Source organism: Lampetra fluviatilis, chromosome 2 (assembly GCF_964198595.1).
Source record: "Lampetra fluviatilis chromosome 2, kcLamFluv1.1, whole genome shotgun sequence".
NCBI classification, from domain to species: domain Eukaryota; kingdom Metazoa; phylum Chordata; class Hyperoartia; order Petromyzontiformes; family Petromyzontidae; genus Lampetra; species Lampetra fluviatilis.
In genome coordinates this window covers 35,606,741-35,624,910 of record NC_136276.1, presented here as the reverse complement: position 1 = coordinate 35,624,910, position 18,170 = coordinate 35,606,741, and the positions used below count along the sequence as shown (strand labels likewise).

Sequence of the window (18,170 nt, the reverse complement as noted above, 5' to 3'; positions counted from 1 at the left end):
ACGCAGGGAGGCCAGGTGACGTGCTTCGTGGAGACGTGCCCGCACGCGCGCTGCGCCAGGCCCGTCACGAGGGAGGGGCAGTGCTGCGCGTCGTGCGACGGGGACTCGGCGAGGGCTCCGTGATCGGAGCGGTGCCGGCCACGAAGGAGGAGTGTTCCAAATCAGTCGCGTTTCTGTTCAGTGAAGGGAAATTTACATTTCTTTGGCAATTGCAGCCAAGCACTGTACCTTTTTTTAATTTTATATAGTCCTAAAATAATAATGTTTTGGAAATGTGAAGTCTGGGAAGTAACGACCACTCTGCCTTTTGAAGACGTTTTACATTTCAACATTAGACACGATCTCCAGCACGGCTGTTGTTAATCCCAAATAGCTCAGGTTTCGGATTCCGTGGCGATGCCATCGTCGTTCTGATGCCGATTGATTTCCTGCCTGTCTGTGCCATGCAGTAGCATTCGCGGGAGGGGAGGGCACGCTCCCTGCCCTCTGCCTCTGTGTGTACTTTTCAACAACAACTACAAACAACAGCACCACACTTTATTTTCTCCTGTATTATACAAATATACGCGATTTTACAAGTAGCTTAGGTCATGGGTTGATACGATTCTCATTTGCAATGATTAATGTGCTCACACGTCAACACGCCTATGTCCAAGTCACCCAGAATGCATAGTAAACCGTTGGTGGAAGACGTTGGCTGCAAGGGCTTATCCTGAAAAATGTAGCGAATTGCAAACCATGTTAAGGAGGCAGTTAATTGTTTTATCGTCTTGGTCGAAACGCTTGCGTTAGACCAATGTGTTGAATTTTTATATTACAATATCTATGCAAATCTATGACATCACCCAGAATGCACCTGAACTCATCACATCTCAGAAGCTGAGCGTGATTTGAGCCTGGGTAGCACGTGCATCAGGTGACCACGATGTTTATGCCAGGTGCTATAGGCTACCACGGAGCTACCTTGCGGCAGAAGAGGGCAAGTGCAGCGAAGTCCATTTTATTTGCTGTATTCTGCCACATCCATGTTTCCACCTTCACAAACGGGCACTGACCAGCGTGGAGAAGTATGGCCAAACAACCCACACGGCGTGGACAGGCCCTCATCCAACAATGGTGGATTGACAAAAGGGTCGTGCGTGTGCCAGGACGTGCCAAACGTATCAAATGATTTCAGAGTTCAGTGAGAGTATGGTTCGTTTGTAGCTTGTAAGTTCCAGCACCGGTATGTGTAGCAACCATACAATGGGCTGACATTCACATTCAATACCAGACTTGGGCTCACTATAATGGTGCTAGCATTCATTAGCCCCTTTTTCCACTGGTGCATCCGAGCCATGCTTGGGCTGCGTCAAGCCAGCCCAGCACGGGTCAGATGCCCGAGCCGTGCCTTTGGCGTCAAATTCAATAAACAAGTCAAGATGCGTATAGATGATGCGGTGACGCCGTGTCGTCACGGCGTACGAATGTCACGCACGCAGTGAACGAGTCGAGACGCGTATTACATACGACGCGGTGACCTCCCAGCTTATTAACTGACATCACATGCAATGATGCGTTATTAACTCCACCTCTGGCCCTTCTTGGCCCTCAGCTAGATTCCGATGTTTCGTGAGACCAGCGTGTGGTCACGACTCGGCTCTGCAAATAGCCGGTGGAACAACCGCCCGCCCCGTGCGGGAACCCGCGGTGGCTTGGCTCAGATGTCCAAGTTGGAAACGGGCGTTTTTGAAATGTATTCAGGAAAGCCAGATGTGTCATGTACGTTGAATTTATTTTCACACCGTACTTAGCCAACCGTACTAATCGGAGGTGCGGGGGGAAGGACGGCAAACGAATTCACAAAAAGTAATCTTGGACACAAGATTACTTGGAGAGCGATTGGACGGGATGATGTGTTTACGTTGTGTCACAACCCTTATTCACCTCCATCTTCTCACAGTCAAAGTCTTCCAACCTCCCATCCATTCCCATCCGCCAACGATGGCAGGCATTCACTCTGCAGACAATTTTTTTATGCAATGTGCTTTGGAAGTGTAATTGATGTAGAGTGCATGCACATCCTTCAACCACAAGTGCATTTTACATTAGGCTGAAGTTTTATGCCCATTCAGCCAGTGTACAAACTTACGTAACAAAAATGTCGCTTTTCTTGAGGAAAAAAAACATGTTTTGGAAAACTAAAATATGAGACTTTAAAACGTGGTACTTTGCGATTGCATCGCCATAATTTTATTAAATGTTAAAGTACACCATGTTAAAATGGAATTAATGGCATGATCTGGCACACAAGGATTTTAATTCAAGCAAGTTTAAAATCCAATTTGTTTGTAAAAATTTAAAATAAAATAATCGTGTTCGTTTCGCAATCTTTGTACAACTGTTGAACCTCTTTTTTCTGTTCCGTTGCGTTCGGCGCCGCATGCGGCATTAGCAATGCATGGACATCGGTCGTCTGCGCGTTGCTCGTGACGACGCGTCTCCCAGAACACGAACTCCTCTCTCCTCTGGTCGCACCGTGTGAGCCTGGTTGCCAAAGGTGGCCTTTGCCCACCCCCATCAAGGAGGTGGGTGGCGGTGGGACCGCGTGCCTCAAACACCGTGCACCTCGCGACCTGCGCCAACGATGATTGAGCGCGCGTTGGCATTTGTGCTGCGCGCGACAGATTCAATGTATCGCAAAAAAATAAATCAATCTCTCCAGTTATGGGAATTGGCCCCGCCCTGGAGAGGACGTGTTAGTTTGTCTGTGCTCATTGCTGGCCAAGTCGATGCAAGAGGTGGCTGTGAGAGATCGTGTGCAGAGTCAGCAGAATTGGACCGCAAGCTAAGGGATGCGCCAAATGTTGCGGTGTTTGCACAGTTTTGCACGTTCTTATCCGACGCGCATACACTCCCCGTTCATGCTCGAAATAGAAGGTGAACACTGGGTTGTTTATTACTCACGTGTTTTACGCTTTACACGTGTGCTCACAAACGTGTGGTTGTGATGCCTCACACACCGGATTCATGTTTTATTCTACACAGACCCCTGACTATGAATGCATTACATATTTTTTTCAACAAAACATGTGCAAGAAAGAACAGCACCAGCGTACACGGCATCTGAACAACCAACAACAAAAACGATGTCACAGTCAGTGCCCCTGGCTATGCTCAGGAAAACAAATTCAGTACGTGCATTTTTTTAATCAGCATTCAATTGTGTGCAATACAATCATGGATGTGCATCCAATAACCGAAACGATCTTAAGGCGTTCAGAGAATATTTATGGTTCAAACTATAAAACGTAGCCTTGCACTTGGCTGCTATCCCAAACTATGGGGTTGTGGCCTTGCCATAAATATATTGCGGATGCAACGCAAGCCAAACCGCTCAGACCTCTGGTCTCAAGGTCTGTTCTGGCTCAGGCCCTGGTGTCAAGTCGAGTTAATCACCTCTGGCAAAAGCCCCGCTTTTGCCGTAGCCAGGGCCATACTCAGGCCACCGGCAAAATGGTCTCACCGTGTGGCGCGTCTGAGGGTGTCCTGGACAGCGGAATAAAGATATCAATGACAATCATTTACCCAGGGAAAGCGTCACTGTGTCTCGAGGCTCCTCACTGATACAACGACGGGTTTGTGTGTGAGAGAAGACCATGGCATCTGGAGGACACCAACCATGGCTAACGAGGTCTGATGCCCAGCATCATTGTCTCCTGGCCTCGCCTCGCAGCCTCACGCCGACATGACCTGGCACGCACGGAGCCCTCGCAAGTAAATATAACCCTCAATCCTGCGTGGCTGCCAAGATCCGACGAGACCAGGAACATTCGGAGTGATTTTGGTCATTATGAGACTTCTAACACAGGGGTCGACACTTTCATGTCGCTGCTTCTGAACATGACGCGGCGTTACATCCACAAATGCCACAAATAGTTCCCGCCACGGCACAATGCTTTTACACATCTCTAGGCGGCCTTGACTTGCAGCAAGAAAAACACACTCTCTTCAGTGAGTGTGTGGTGAGTGTGCGGTGAGTGTGCGGTGAGTGTGCGGTGAGTGTGCGGTGAGTGTGTTGTGAGTGTGCGGTGAGTGTGGTGAGTGTGCGGTGAGTGTGCGGTGAGTGTGTGGTGAGTGTGCGGTGAGTGTGTGGTGAGTGTGCGGTGAGTGTGTGGGTGAGTGTGTGGTGAGTGTGCGGTGAGTGTGCGGTGAGTGTGTGGGTGAGTGTGCGATGAGTGTGCGCTGAGTGTGTGGTGAGTGTGCGGTGAGTGTGTAGTGAGTGTGCGGTGAGTGTGTGGGTGAGTGTGCGATGAGTGTGCGCTGAGTGTGTGGTGAGTGTGTGGTGAGTGTGTAGTGAGTGTGCGGTGAGTGTGCGGTGAGTGTGCGGTGAGTGTGTGGTGAGTGTGCAGTGAGTGTGCGGTGAGTGTGCGGTGAGTGTGCGGTGAGGAGCACCATGAATAGCCCTCCATTCGCAGCAGACATCAAAGTTTCGGAGGGTTCGATGGCAAGTAAACTGGTTTGGCAGTTGTTTGCGCCATAAAAAAACATCCTCGGCAGTGTTTTTGGACCGTGTCCAAACCTTACATCATCTTTTATGCTATAGATTTTACGGTCACCTAGGTTTCATATAAGCGAAATCCAAACATTGCATGATGATTTAAGCCACTGTTGATCTGTAGCATAACACTTTCTGACTTGTTTTATTAAACAAGCGTAATGCTAAAAAAGACAAAAATATATATATCCCTTAAACACCCGTCGAGGTTGTCCAGCAGCAGCAGCAGGGCGAGCGGCTCGCAATCGAAAGGTTGAGAGTTCAAATCCTGGTTCGGGGGAAGCGTTGACTGAGCCAGTCGTTCCTCCGGAGTTGATAAAATGAGCATCACTTCGTAGCGAAGTCAACAGTGGTTGGCATATGGGGGGACTTGCCCCCGTCATAGGAATGTGGAATTTCACGGTTGGAAAGCGGAGATGAGCGCTGCTTCAACGCTCCATTTAGAGCAGGAGGACTTAAGTCGCAAGGCCTGCGAGAGCGAGAACTTTCATCCTGCACCAGAAAGACTTTGACGTTCAGAAACAGTGCGGAACCCTTTTCATGAACGCGCGAGACGGTGTTTTGGGTTTCATGAACAAAGCGTTTTTGTTCAATTCACGCCAGAGATGTTTTTCCCGCGTCTCGGTGGCCACATGACCATGCCGAGTGATGATGCCTTCAAGGTCACACTCGACACACTTGAAGGTAGAAATAACAAACACGCCGGTGGACATTGCGTCCATCAGCACCTGTGCACTCCAGTTTGACCCTGACACCCTTCGCTTATCCCAGCGCTTGACGCTTGGGCTCAAGGAGCGCGCCTGCCGCGTGCTCCATCGCAAACGCTTTCAAAGGAACCTCTTCGAAGAGCGCAAGCAAAGGCCGTGAAGATGGAATGGCCTCGAGGAGCGCGGCGTTCACACAATTGCGGCTCGAGGCTGTGGCCACGCGGCGAATGACAATCGTTGAAGAATCTCCTCGGGCGATCGTTTGAAAACACTCGCATCGTTTCCCGAGGGCAGCCGCCGCGTGCGGAGCGACGCGAGCGGCGTGCGCCGTGCGGGGCGCTGCGGCCTCCGCTGCGTAGCGGACGCAGCGGAGGCCGCTGTCAAGGTTCCCGTAGCGTGCCGAACGCGTCCCGCGATGACACTTCAAACGTGGCGGGCGGATAAGAATGATGGAGACGCTTTGGCATTCACGGTTGCAGTCGTGGATAAAATAGCTAGTTTCTAAATGTTGCATTATGTACACTGCTCTCAATAGCACGTGGGCGTTGTGGCAACCCACGTTTTGGCAAGGGTAACATATGATTTTATAAATGTTTGAATTTATTGCTTTAATTACGTGTGTATTTTCTCATTTACTTGGAGATGGATTATGTTATTGTTGTTGTCGCAAGCCGGTGCTAATAAGAGTTGTATCGTGTCTGCAGAGAGTACACGTTTGGGCTTTGTGGGCTACTGGTACTGACGGATTTGGTCATAACCAGGGGTCAACAACTTACGGCTCTGCAAGGACTGGGCTCGTGACGTTCTTTATCAAGGACCGCCATCTCGTATTCACCGCGTGCATTGTGGGGCTTGGAATATTGAGTTTGCATATGTGTGCAGTCATTGGTGACCAGGCTGAGACAACTCACTCAACTCGAAACAGGTTTTCAAATCCTGGCATCGAACCCACGTTGTCTGCTCAATGCTCTGCCACGCAATTCACCACCGAACCTCCTCACGTGAACATTATCGCTCGCATTGTGGCACGCGACGACTAGATCACGGGGCTTTATTATTTATTCGCCGTTTTCTCATTGCGAGGATTAGTGTGTGTGTTTGTCCGTAATTAGAGCGCGTGATTCGTTTTCCGTGCAATGTCGTTATCTATTGGGAAGTTCTCCCCAGTAAACTGTTTTGGGCATTCATTCTCAAATTTTCGCATTGTGGATTTCAATGCGTGTGTCCCGTATGACCATGCAAATTTGTCACTTATGAAATGTCTCGGGAGAAGCCGCGTCTGGCCTCTTTATTGGCGCAAATTCGTTTAACATTGCTGCAGTGCGGGGACCGCACGCAATGCTTTTTTTTTTCAAATGCGTTTTGTCGACTCCCGACTGTTCAGAGAATAGCCCAGGATCTCAGCCAGCTGCGGCAGCTTATTTTTTAATTATTCTCCTTTATTAGGAAATGTGTTACAAGCTTAGCGGTTCTGGATGTGTTGCTGACGCTTTACCCATGAGCACACATTTGTAATGCCAATGGAGAAGACTCGTTTTCTCAGGTAAGTGGGGGTTTTGTAATTGGTAATGGGTAGCTGAGCTGGGAAGTTCGACAATTGAAATCACACTGTTGTGCGGAGCAGGCCAGGGCTTGTTAACCCCAGCAGGAGAGCAGACTATGCCTATTAATCACACACACACGCACACACACGCACACACACACACGCGCCAGCATTTTCAGTGGCGAGAGGATTAAAGTTGGTCAGGTTGGGCACAGGAACACTGCCGCTGCAGCATTGTTATTGTGCTTGAGTAATATCCAACTCAAGTGGCTCATGGATTGTGTAGTTTGTGAATATGGATTGCGATGTTGAGCCCACACCCATGGAGTTTTAGAGCCTGAACCTTGCGGAGTCCCTGCCTTGCGCAGGGGGACCTTATCATAATAGATGTGGCGTGATTTATAATCTCTTGTCGCGGAAGTTGAAACAATGGTAGAGTTTCCTAAATGTCACCGTTAGCTTGTGGTGGGCTAAAGCGTGGGTACGGGCACCTCTTCCGACATGTCTGGCCGGTGTGGAAGTGTTGGTCACAGTACCCTCGAGCCGAGGCCCTTCTACCAGCGGTGCCATGAGCAAGGCACTGCAGAGCTTCACCTTTATCTCGTTGTCTAAGGGAATGCATCTCGGCCTCACGGGGTAAAAGCTGCGCCGTGTGTGCACGCAGATACAATTTGCACAGCAAACCTACGAATATTGCACTGGGTTTTTTTGCAATTCCCATTTCAAAATGTAAGTTTAATTCGTGACATAAATGTATTAATTGCCCAGAAAATATTTGAAACCCCTCTAGCATGCGCTACGTTCTGGGATTTACTTATTTTGCCTTGAGTAATTTTACTTTCAATTTGGCACCTCGCGCCTGCACAAGGAACGCTCACATTTGTTGATAGGAGGGCTCAAGGTTAACGGAAGACCGTGTTTGTAAGTGAAGCCTTGCTCAGAGCAATTCAAATCATACCGCAGTTCACTGCAACCTCAACGCTCATTAACCTTTTGTAAATCAAGCCCGAGCAGGTTTATTCAACAAGCGCGTTTTTTTGTCCAATCAAATTTTATACTGGAATGTTGTAAAATCAATGGCCATATGTGTATACATATAACTGCATTTTAAGAATAAGGTCCGACTTAATGATGCTAATGCTATTCCCATAATCGAAAACACATTGTTTAATTCACACATTTCGTGCAAAGTAGGTTTGCGCGGCGATTCCGCGCAGATCTCTGATGAATGTTTGGGTTGTGCCGCTTGTTCAGCACAATTTCCGACGTTTCAATCCACATCCTTCTTCAGGACCTTTGGGACGTAACGTCGAACCATGCGCGGTACAACTCAAAACCCCCATCATGTGTTATATCAACGTCTCCACTTGGGATACTCCTTAACTTCACCCTTGACAGCAATTAGCATATTATTTGGATCTTTCGGTAAAGTCACGTAGTTAGAAAAAATAAAAAAAATACAAATAATAAGTGATAACGACCGCTTGTGTTGCGATCGAAACGTCGTGATATTTGTATTCACTTTTCATTTTTCATATCTACGTAACTTTACCGAAAGAACCAAAGAATATGAATTCCTGCAGTCACGAAAGTTGTACGTCAACAATGACCATATTTGAGTTACAGCACACGTGTTCAGGGTGTCACAGTGTAGTTAGCGCAGTGCACTCTACGTTCTGCAATGTATGCTCGATTCTAGGCCATGGTGATGAATATCTTATCTTCTTATTGTATATAGATGTATATAGCGCCTTGTGCGAGCTGCTGCTGGCTAGCCCCCCTCTATCAACCTGCATTGACCAGCACGGTGAAGTAAGGTCAAACACCCCTCTTCACCAACAAAGCGTGCAGAGGCTTTCATCCAGCAGTGGATTGACATATGTCTGTAAAATAAAATTGTTCATTTCAGGGCATTTGCAATAATTGACAAATCTGTTGAATATTCGTTATTCATGCATCATATTTATGCACAACTGGCAACGAATGTGGAGACCATCGTTATTACTACACAGCTGCAGTTGATTATATTGCAGGATTGAAAGGGATGGTAACTGCCATGAGAATGCCTTCATTCAGCAATGTATTCACCATGGCTGCTGCTGCTGATGATGATTATGATGACAGCCCCAGCTGCCTTTAAACGCGTATCACCATCCAGGCAAGGGAGCGCTGTATTTTAGTTATAATCAAAAATAATTGTCCTTAGGCCACGTAATTATCTGGCCAAATTTCTATCGGTTTGAACACTCTACGGTCAACATCACTGTGAAATGCATATCGGGTTTGATCGAGATCCCGTCTACTGTGTGGACCAGATATCACTTCAAGGGATTTGAGATGTAGTTCTGCGACATCTACTTCCGTGGGCCGTTCTCTAACACGAAGGGTTGCACTGTTCAGCAAGCAACATTCGGATCAAAGTGTTTATAAAAACCCTGAATATATTCAATACCAGTGCTGCATTGCGCAGGGCGTTGCGTGGAAGCATTCACCGCGAAAGCCTTTCGGCACGTGTGGATTTACCCAGAAGCAGGCGTTAGTGATGAAATCCAAATTGATGAATCCCGGATCGATCAGCTGCTGCGAAAATGTATACGTTTGTGGTGACACGTTTTACCCGGAGCAAACAAATCTCTTAATATTGGGCGGTTGGAAAGTAGTTAAAGAGATTGTTCATGGGTTTTTTTTCTTCCTGCAAACAAGTTGCTGAAAACTATGGGAGATGTGTCAGCGGTCAATATTTACGCTTTATAAATGAGGACGCAGTGAAATCCACGTTATTGCGTTTTGATAAAAGCACGAGGCAAGCAACAAATAATGTAAAGCGTGACGAAACTCGGTGGAGCCAGAGAAGTATCGATTCGACCGGAGGTAACGCGCAGCGGAAGTTGTTCTGTTCGCAATTGACATCTTTGCTTGTGGTCCAGCACTTTCTTGAATTTGATCGACGCGTCCATAGCATTCTACTCCGACAGCAACGAGCGCCGCTGTTTTGAACGCGTTCACGCGATTCGCACGGCGCACGGACGTGAACGGGAACAGGGCCTGCGGCATTTTTTGTCAAAGCCCCAGAGTCTTCATTGAGTGCGCGGGTTTCGGCAGTGGCAACGCAATTTACGCAACGTTGCACGCGAAGCCATCGCTCATTTAATTACCTGGATTGGCCACACCGGACCTCGGCGCTGACGCAGAAGTGGTATAATTGTTGGCAGGATGGGCACAACATGACATGGTTGTCACAACCATTTGTTTATGAGGGGCGAGCGACACTTCTCGTGAGGGACTTGTAAAGGAATGTAAGTTAAGGCGCGCTCGCGAATCTCAAAAGAGGGGAAAAAGACATTGGTTATTAATTGAATTATGTTAAACTAAATGATGCGGTGTTTTAAAAGAGCCTTACAGATTATTAAAATTAGCATGCGATTTAATAGCCTCAAAGCTGAATAGAATGGTAATGAGTGCGGTGTAAGGAGATACAAATGAATCATGGCATGAAATATGATGACATCAAAAGGAAATTATGCATCGAAACGGATTTTTTCCCTTCAAAGGAAAGTCATCCATCCCACGGATATCTTTGCTCGAATAGGTGAACAAAGGCGATGGAAATACGTATTGAAAGATGTGGCCTTCCGCAAGTACATTGTTTAAAAAGAACAACAAGTTCTATCAGTGCGCTGTCGGATGAAAAACAATCTATGATGTTTTCAACAGCGACACATCGGTGAGACGAGGAGGCCGGGTTCCTGCTGCTCGACTGATCCTCCCTTTCCCGGCGACAGTCCCAGCAATGAGCACAGATGCCTTCCCAGACTCCAGCCGAAGCGCGGCATCCCTCACCCGCCCTCCTCGCCCTCTTCCAACGCTCACCGCTTCAGCCGAGGCAGCGCGCTGCTCTGCGTAAAATTCAACTTCGCCGAAATGACGGCGACAGTACAGAAACAAATGCCATGATCCGAATCGGATTGTCTAGCACAGGCCCGCCGCGGGCACGGCTGACACCGTGTTGATGGTACAGCCGAGCACATCAATTTGGTAGGGTTGTGAATAACACTCTCAAACCGTGTGCTCTCATTTATGATTTCCAAAATGCGCACCGACAATCCGACGGTCGGTTTCTCTCGACGTCGCCTCGCTTGGCTTGATGCGCGGCGTCTCCGGCTCGCCACGACGAAAGGGCGACGAGAGGTGAGCGCGCCTTTACAATCTTCACACCGGTGAAAATGTCTTCGCCGGCGAAACACGGGGCAAGCGGTCGAAGAGACCAGCGCGCTTGAAACGTTTCCCTGAGCGCAACCGTGGCCGCGTCGCCCACGCTGCGCGGCGGACGAGGGGGTTTGAGGAGCGAGGTTTAAACGAACGCTCTCAACGTGCCCGTCTGACAGGTGTCTCCTATTACGCCCAAACCACGTGCAGCTAACCTGAAGGTGAAGACGCGTCCGGGAAGGTGCCCAATGGGGAGTGCGTGTCAGTGTGTCTGTGTGTGTCTGTGTGTGTGTGTCGGTGTGTGTGTGTATGTCAGTGTCTGTGTGTGTCTGTGTGTGTGTTTGTCGGGGAGCGGTAGTGTAGCGGTTACCGCCCTGCGCTAAGTTAGATTCCTGCTCATGGTCAAAACCAGTGACGATCATCAGAAACGGTCCTGGGCCTCCTCTAGGTCGACTCAGTGTCAAATGAGTACCTGGTGCAGTGTGTAAACATCGCCACTCGGGAGACAAATGCGGCCGGGCGTGGTGCTACGCACCCACCCCCTCGTGTGCCGTGCCGGCCTTCATAGGTGCTCGCTAACAGTACTTGCCCCAACAGTCTGTTAAGGCTATATGGGGGATCTTTGTCTTTGTGTGTGTTAGGTACGCCTCAGTCAGTCGACCCGTGGCACCTGGGTCCGCCCCGTGACCTCTTGCCAGCGGGCGTTCGACACTTCACGTGGCCTCAACGTGCACATAGCCTGGCACAAGCGCCGCGGTGACGTCACCGCCACTTAGTGGCGAATGGCGGTTGTTGTTGTTGTTATTACGCCTTCGTGATGGACGCAACTCGTGAGAGTGCGTGATAGCAAACATTGAGACTGAATGACTTGCTGCATATTTACATCGCAATCGTGAGAGATGGCAGCAACAAGGGGGGGGGGGGCTTCACTGTTCATGGCGGATGATGATGATGTGTAGCTGGTGTGTAAAATCATAGTTTATTCTGCAAAGCAACTAGCAGCGTTGAATTTAATGTTGGGGTAGATGTGGCAAAATGCGTTTTTTACAAGCTTGGAGGTACAAAAACAACGGTACATGAATTGTCTTGAGTGGTGTATTCTTCTTATTATTACATAACTGACAAAGCAGTACTTCGAATGTCGCAGGAACACGTACAACTGTCCATGCTTGGCCACCTCAACAAGATGATGATACATTTTGATTTAAAGCTTTCATGACTGCAGGGATTCATATTCTTGGTTCTTTCGGTAACGAAACGTCGTGAGAATTTGTATTGTTTTATATTTATATTATTGTATTATTTCCCTTCTACGTGACTTTACCAAAAGAACCAAGAATAAGATGATGATACCTGAAAAAATCGGGACAGGTGACAACGCTGGTGGTGAGTGATATCTGAATTGTTCCTGGGCGGCTCCGCACCTTTGCCAACCTGCACTCACCAGCGTGGTGAAGTATGTTAAACAGTTCCTATAACTGACGAAGCATGGGGAGGCCCTCATCCAGCGGTGGATTGACAAAGGGACGGAAATAATGTCATAAATTACTTCATTCTTTACAATTATTTAATAATCTGTTGTGGTACACTAGAAGAGTCCATCTGACACGAAGAAACGTACTTTTTTTTACTGTAAATCAAACCCTTCACCAATTCATTCGTGCGAATCGTCGGCTCTGTTGCGATAAAATACATTTGTGCTCATTTTAAATGAATCCACGGTGTGCCGCGTAAAGAGAAGCCTTTCAAACATTCTTATTTTTCCACCTAGCAGTGCGTGAAATGGTCAGGTTGTCGATGTGAGAGTTATTGGCCTCGGGGTATTATGGGAATGAACAGAAAACACAGCTCCGTTATAAATGCCACTGCGGTGCGTAACGCAGAGCTGCATAATTCAGGCAAAACTGTGCCTACTGCCATTTTACCTCTCTCGGTTTCAAAATCACCTCCTAGCCACAGCATTGATTGCAATTTACAATTCTCTGGGAGCTTCCCCCCCCCACTCCCTCCAATCTCTACCTCCTACAAGTGTAGTTTTTTCTTTGCCTGGTGATAAATGTTGCACGTGCAACGTGGGACATAAAGTAACAATATCTGGGCTTGCGTGCAAATGCTGATAGCTGAACCGTGGCGAAGGATGTGGCCAATGACAGCGTTCCGAATGATCACCTGATGGCCCAGTCCACCGAAGAACCTCCAGGGTTGATACGATCTACCTGAAAAACGGTGGAGCACATTAAATTGGATCTCACTCCCCCATCACACCTCTCCTTCTTACGGCAGATCCGCCTCACACGTGGACATCCATAGAAATCCTGGCATGCGATCACAGGAAAACTGACCAAGTCCATCATGCACATATTAATTTAGCTTTCCACCTACCTGTGCTAGTCTTCACAGGAGCGTCCTGTTGTTGACTTTGCTGTCCTGAGAAGTTCTGTAAATCTTCCCGGGACATTAACAGTCACAGATGTTGCCAGTTGTGTGATAGGATGCTTCTCAAGACGATGCATTTACATGTAGTTATCCACTCTTGCAGTATCGTGAGTTATTTTTGGCCGATGCTATGTTCCACTGGTTTTGCAACTCAAGGGGTGGAAAGCCTGCTCGTAAACCACTGCGAATTATAAAACACAACGGAGGCATTGAAGAAATCCACCATCAATCAACTGAGGTAATTTTCTGGCGAACTAATTTGGATGTAAGACCAAGTTTGCTATTCATCCAGCCGTACACAAAATAAATTGAGCATGGGGTGGTTAAAGACTTGAAAGGACTTGAGGATAGAAATCACGGATTTAATGGTCTCGTATCTGAGTTCTGCATAGAACGCGCACAACTTTATAAGGTCTGGTGGCGCATAATTGGATCGTATGGTATCAACCTTACAGGTCAATGAGCATAGTGGCACTAAAAGATTGGCGGCCTCGTGGTTTGTAAAATGTACAGTGGGTTACTGGTTAAATCCCTGATGTCTGGTGGATATATATAATGCAATGGTTGATTTAATTGAAGGTGAAAACCTTAATCATTGTTTTAGTATGAAATATTACAATTGGGAATTTATTACCACGACAATAACGTTAGGTAATTGCGACATGAGATTAATCGAAAATGTCGCCAAACGAGGCTCCAGGCCATGACGGTTCATCAAAGGCCAACTCGTTCGAGCCCAGTTGCCAGTATTCTCGTCGTGACATTGCAGACATTTGGATAATGGCTCCTGAACTTGAAGCAGTGAAAAAAAACTTCCCATCAATCGAGGCACGAGAAGGCGCTTTAACGGGTGTCCGACGGCCAGATTCGGCAGCGAGCATTTGGCTGCTTGTACCGTGACAAAGAGACATTCATCACCAACTTTTGTTTTGCGTGCGTGTGTTTGCAGCCTGTGATTGCAAGCTGTCTCTGCAACGCAATTTAAATGCAATTACTTGGGGGGGGGCGGGGTTTGTGGATGTTCTGTTAATTTGGAAGGGTTTGAAACAAACATAAATGAGCTTGCTATTTGGCGAACGTCCATCCAAAGCCCAACAGACATACTTGTATGTGTACATGTCGTATGCCAAAGACACCAAAAGTGCAGTGCCAGCAGAACATCCTGGTCTCGTTGCAAGAAAATAAAAAGCATACCTAAATACACCAAGGAAAAAAACTACTGCCAATAACATGTATTCCCCCCGTAAGCAACCTTAAGTTAATACTTTTATAGGAATTATTTTTTAAAGATGTCACGTATACCATTCCGACCTTGAAATGTCAACGCTCATAAATGTCCGTGCATTTTTTTTAATTTGTAATAAAGTGATACATTATTTAATTATCATGGTATTTTCTTTTCTCCCGAACTGAAAACCTTTGTACTCTTGGTCTAACACTTATTCTGTCGTGTTTAAAATGTTATATAATTCACAGCTCTTCGAATTCCTCCCTACGTGCTGCAACGATGGTTGCTTGACGACATTTTACCAAGCTGATGATGACGACACGTCACTGATGATGACGACACGTCACTGATGATGACGACACGTCACTGATGATGACGACACGTCACTGATGATGACGACACGTCACTGATGATGACGACACGTCACTGATGATGACGACACGTCACTGATGATGACGACACGTCACTGATGACGACACGTCACTGATGATGACACGTCACTGATGATGACACGTCACTGATGATGACACGTCACTGATGACGACGACCACTCGTAACTGATAACGACCACTCTTCACTCATGTTATCCGTGGCTAAGGCGACGAGCCATATCTGTGTTTAAACTCTAAATATTATTATTATTATTGATAGTGGCTTCAGTTGAGATCTACATGGGATGTGGGCCCAGAAGTGGGTATATATAAATGAATCACCTCCTGTTACTTATTTACAGATTAAAATAAAACAGCTCTAGGTGTATCGACCTTCCAGACTTATAGTGAACAGCAATATTCTCTTAAATGTGTAAACACCGGAGCAGTTTCGTCCCTCTGGGGCTTATTAGCAGACTTGACCCACAGTAGATGAGCAAAGTCTGATAGTTGACATATGTCTGGAAGTCAAATAGGCTAATCTACGAATATATTGCTTATACATTTGGTGACGTAGTGGTGAGATGTTAACTACCTCCCCTGGTATACTGGTACTAGCTTTACTACCCGGCTTCGCCCGGGTACTTGGATTCACCACGCCCGGCCGCCTTTGTCTCCCCAGTGACGATGTTCACACATGACACCAGTTACTCGTGTGAGGCTGAGTCGACCTAGGGGAGGCCCAGGTCGGGTTGAAATTATCGTCACCGGTGGTGGCCGTGAGTGGGAATCGGCGTACGTGTTACAAATTGACTAACTTTACTTCATAACCAGGCTACAGTGTACATGATAGACTGGCAGTACACCCAGCCAGCTGAATAAGCAGGCTACAGTCTACATAATAGACGGGCAGTACGCTCAACCAGCTTAATGACTATTTGTACAAAGAACATTTAAAGAATCGATTATAATAACCAGGCTACAGTCTACATTATAGACTGCCAGTACACCCACTCAGCTTCATAAGCAGGCTAGAGTCTACATGATAGAGTGGCAGTACGCTCACCGAGCTTAATAAGCAGGCTACAGTCTACATAATAGACTGTCAGTATACTCAGGCAATTTAATAAGCAGGCAACAGTCTACATTATAGACTGTCAGTACGCTCACCCAGCTTAATGACTATTTGTACAGTCACCATTTAAAGAATAGATTCTTGGCGCGTTGGGTTTAAAAGTAATATGAATTGCACACATTGTGGTGGGGGGGGGGGGAGTGAAGAGTACGTGAAACTTTGATGAATTTACCTCAGAGTCGCGTGGTGGGTGTCGAGGCCTAGTAGCGTGCAGAGCCTCCGGCCTCGCCTAAATTGCCCACCTGACAGAGGCAGGGTACGGGTGGCGTTCCCCCCCCCCCCTGCGCTACAATAATAGTGTCTAATCGCTATTATTTTATTATCTACGGAGCCTATAATAGTAATTGAACACATTGGGGTGGGAGGGGAGTGAAGAGGACGTGAAACTGTGATAAATTTACGTCAGAGTCGCGTGTTAATGCGTGCGCCTATTTTTAACGGGAATAAAAAATGGCGTCCACCCCTTGGCGAAGGCGTCGCTACCCGTTGGCAGGGGCAACCGCCGTCCAATGAAAACGGCGAAGGCGTCGCTACCCGTTGCCAGGGGCAACCGCCGTCCAATGAAAGTGCGTATGGTCCGGCGACACACAGACAGACAGACAGATTCACGATTTTATATATATAGATACCAGGTGAGGTAGTCGTGGGTTTGATCCCGACCCTGACGCCTGTATATTTGGAGTTTGCATGTCTCTTTCTCCCCGTCGTCGAATGGATTTCTCCGGATTCTTTGGGTTTTCAATTCACATTTAGAAACATGCGTTTAGAGTATTTAGCTGTTATAAATTTCCACTTTGTTGAGCTATCATTTGTGATCGCCAGGTCGCTTCTGAAAAAGAAATATATAGCTCAGTGGGCCTTACCTGCTGAAATTAAACGTTTATTGTGCTTTTTATTCCTACAGAATGGAAGGCGGCCACCGTTATGTGGGGGCGGGCAAGACATTTACAGCAAAAATAACAAAAATACTAAAACGAGAGAGGAGTGCAAAGTACAAAAAAATGTAAACAAATCACCCAAAACACATGCAAATAAAACTAAACCATCCCCATCCTACCAGGCAAAGTCCACTGAGGTATTAACTTATTTTTCAAGAGCGACCTGGCCACACTCGACTTGCAATCACGGGGGTCGTGGCAGTTGAAACGGCTAAGTTCACCCAAAAATCATGGATTGGTCCATCACAGTGGGTTGATAAGCAGGCTGAGTTGTGGTGGGGTAAAAAGTGTGTCGACGCCCAATCTTCCCAGACGTCTGGCCAACGTAGAAGAGTAGGCGAAGACAATTTCTGGAGGGCCTCTCCAGAGCCTCCTCTCGCGAAGGCCCTTCCGCCAGCAGTGGCCTGGGCAAGGGATTGCAGGGCTGTGCCTTTACAGAATCGAAGGCGATTTATTTGAGTACCGAAGCATGCTCCAATAGAGCGCTCATTAAAAAAAAGTGGTTGTCGTCCAATCACCTCTGAGGATCACTTTGTGCGCGGGTACAATTTTCGTCAACCAAGCTCTGTCATAAGCGTGTCGTTTTCCTTCCTAAGTCGGTCGCCATTTCTTCTACATTAGAGGAAGCTGTCACTGACAACGAGCCCCCGATGCTCAGAGCCATTCTGTCAGCCACGAAGACGAATGGAGAGTCAAGTGGCATATTGTGGTGATGTCATCAATTCACTTGGACACACCCTCTGGTTTTCTGCCAATTCATAAAAATGTAGCATTACGCTCATGTTGAGGTCAACACTCGCTTAATAAACTAAGTGACGTCCTTGCTGGCTCGCCGTATAAAACACGACCGTCAACTTAACGCTTAAGTGTCATTATTAAAATGTACTTACTTACAACGTGCATTATTTGGATGTTCGCTACAGTATTAGCCGCTCGGCTTACTACAGCATTTATACGTTTTGTCAATTATTAAATTTTTCAGACTACGAACGATTTCTCATCATTGATAATGAATTGTTATCTTTTTCTAAACGCCACATTTGTGCATATTCGTTGTGCGAAGGTTCTA

The 18,170-nt window shown here is 47.1% G+C and overlaps 2 protein-coding genes and 1 long non-coding RNA gene across 3 annotated transcripts in view; 1 reads left to right on the top strand and 2 right to left on the bottom strand.

Annotated features, from left to right (window-relative positions):
* The window catches only part of PXDN (peroxidasin), a 64,143-nt gene extending 61,179 nt beyond the window's left edge, over window positions 1-2,964 (top strand). Inside the window, exon 23 of the mRNA XM_078875400.1 lies at window positions 7-2,964. Coding sequence (XP_078731526.1) covers window positions 7-123 — 117 coding nt within the window. The 3' untranslated portion in view covers window positions 124-2,964. The remainder of the gene's footprint in view (window positions 1-6) is intronic.
* The window catches only part of DNMBP (dynamin binding protein), a 348,547-nt gene that overhangs the window by 116,180 nt on the left and 214,197 nt on the right, over window positions 1-18,170 (bottom strand). The window lies entirely within an intron of this gene.
* LOC144946504 (uncharacterized) lies at window positions 96-16,606 on the bottom strand. Its single transcript, XR_013639902.1, has 3 exons — window positions 16,336-16,606; window positions 13,163-13,209; window positions 96-173 (listed from the first exon to the last, which is right to left on the bottom strand). It is a non-coding gene; the product is annotated as an uncharacterized LOC144946504 (long non-coding RNA).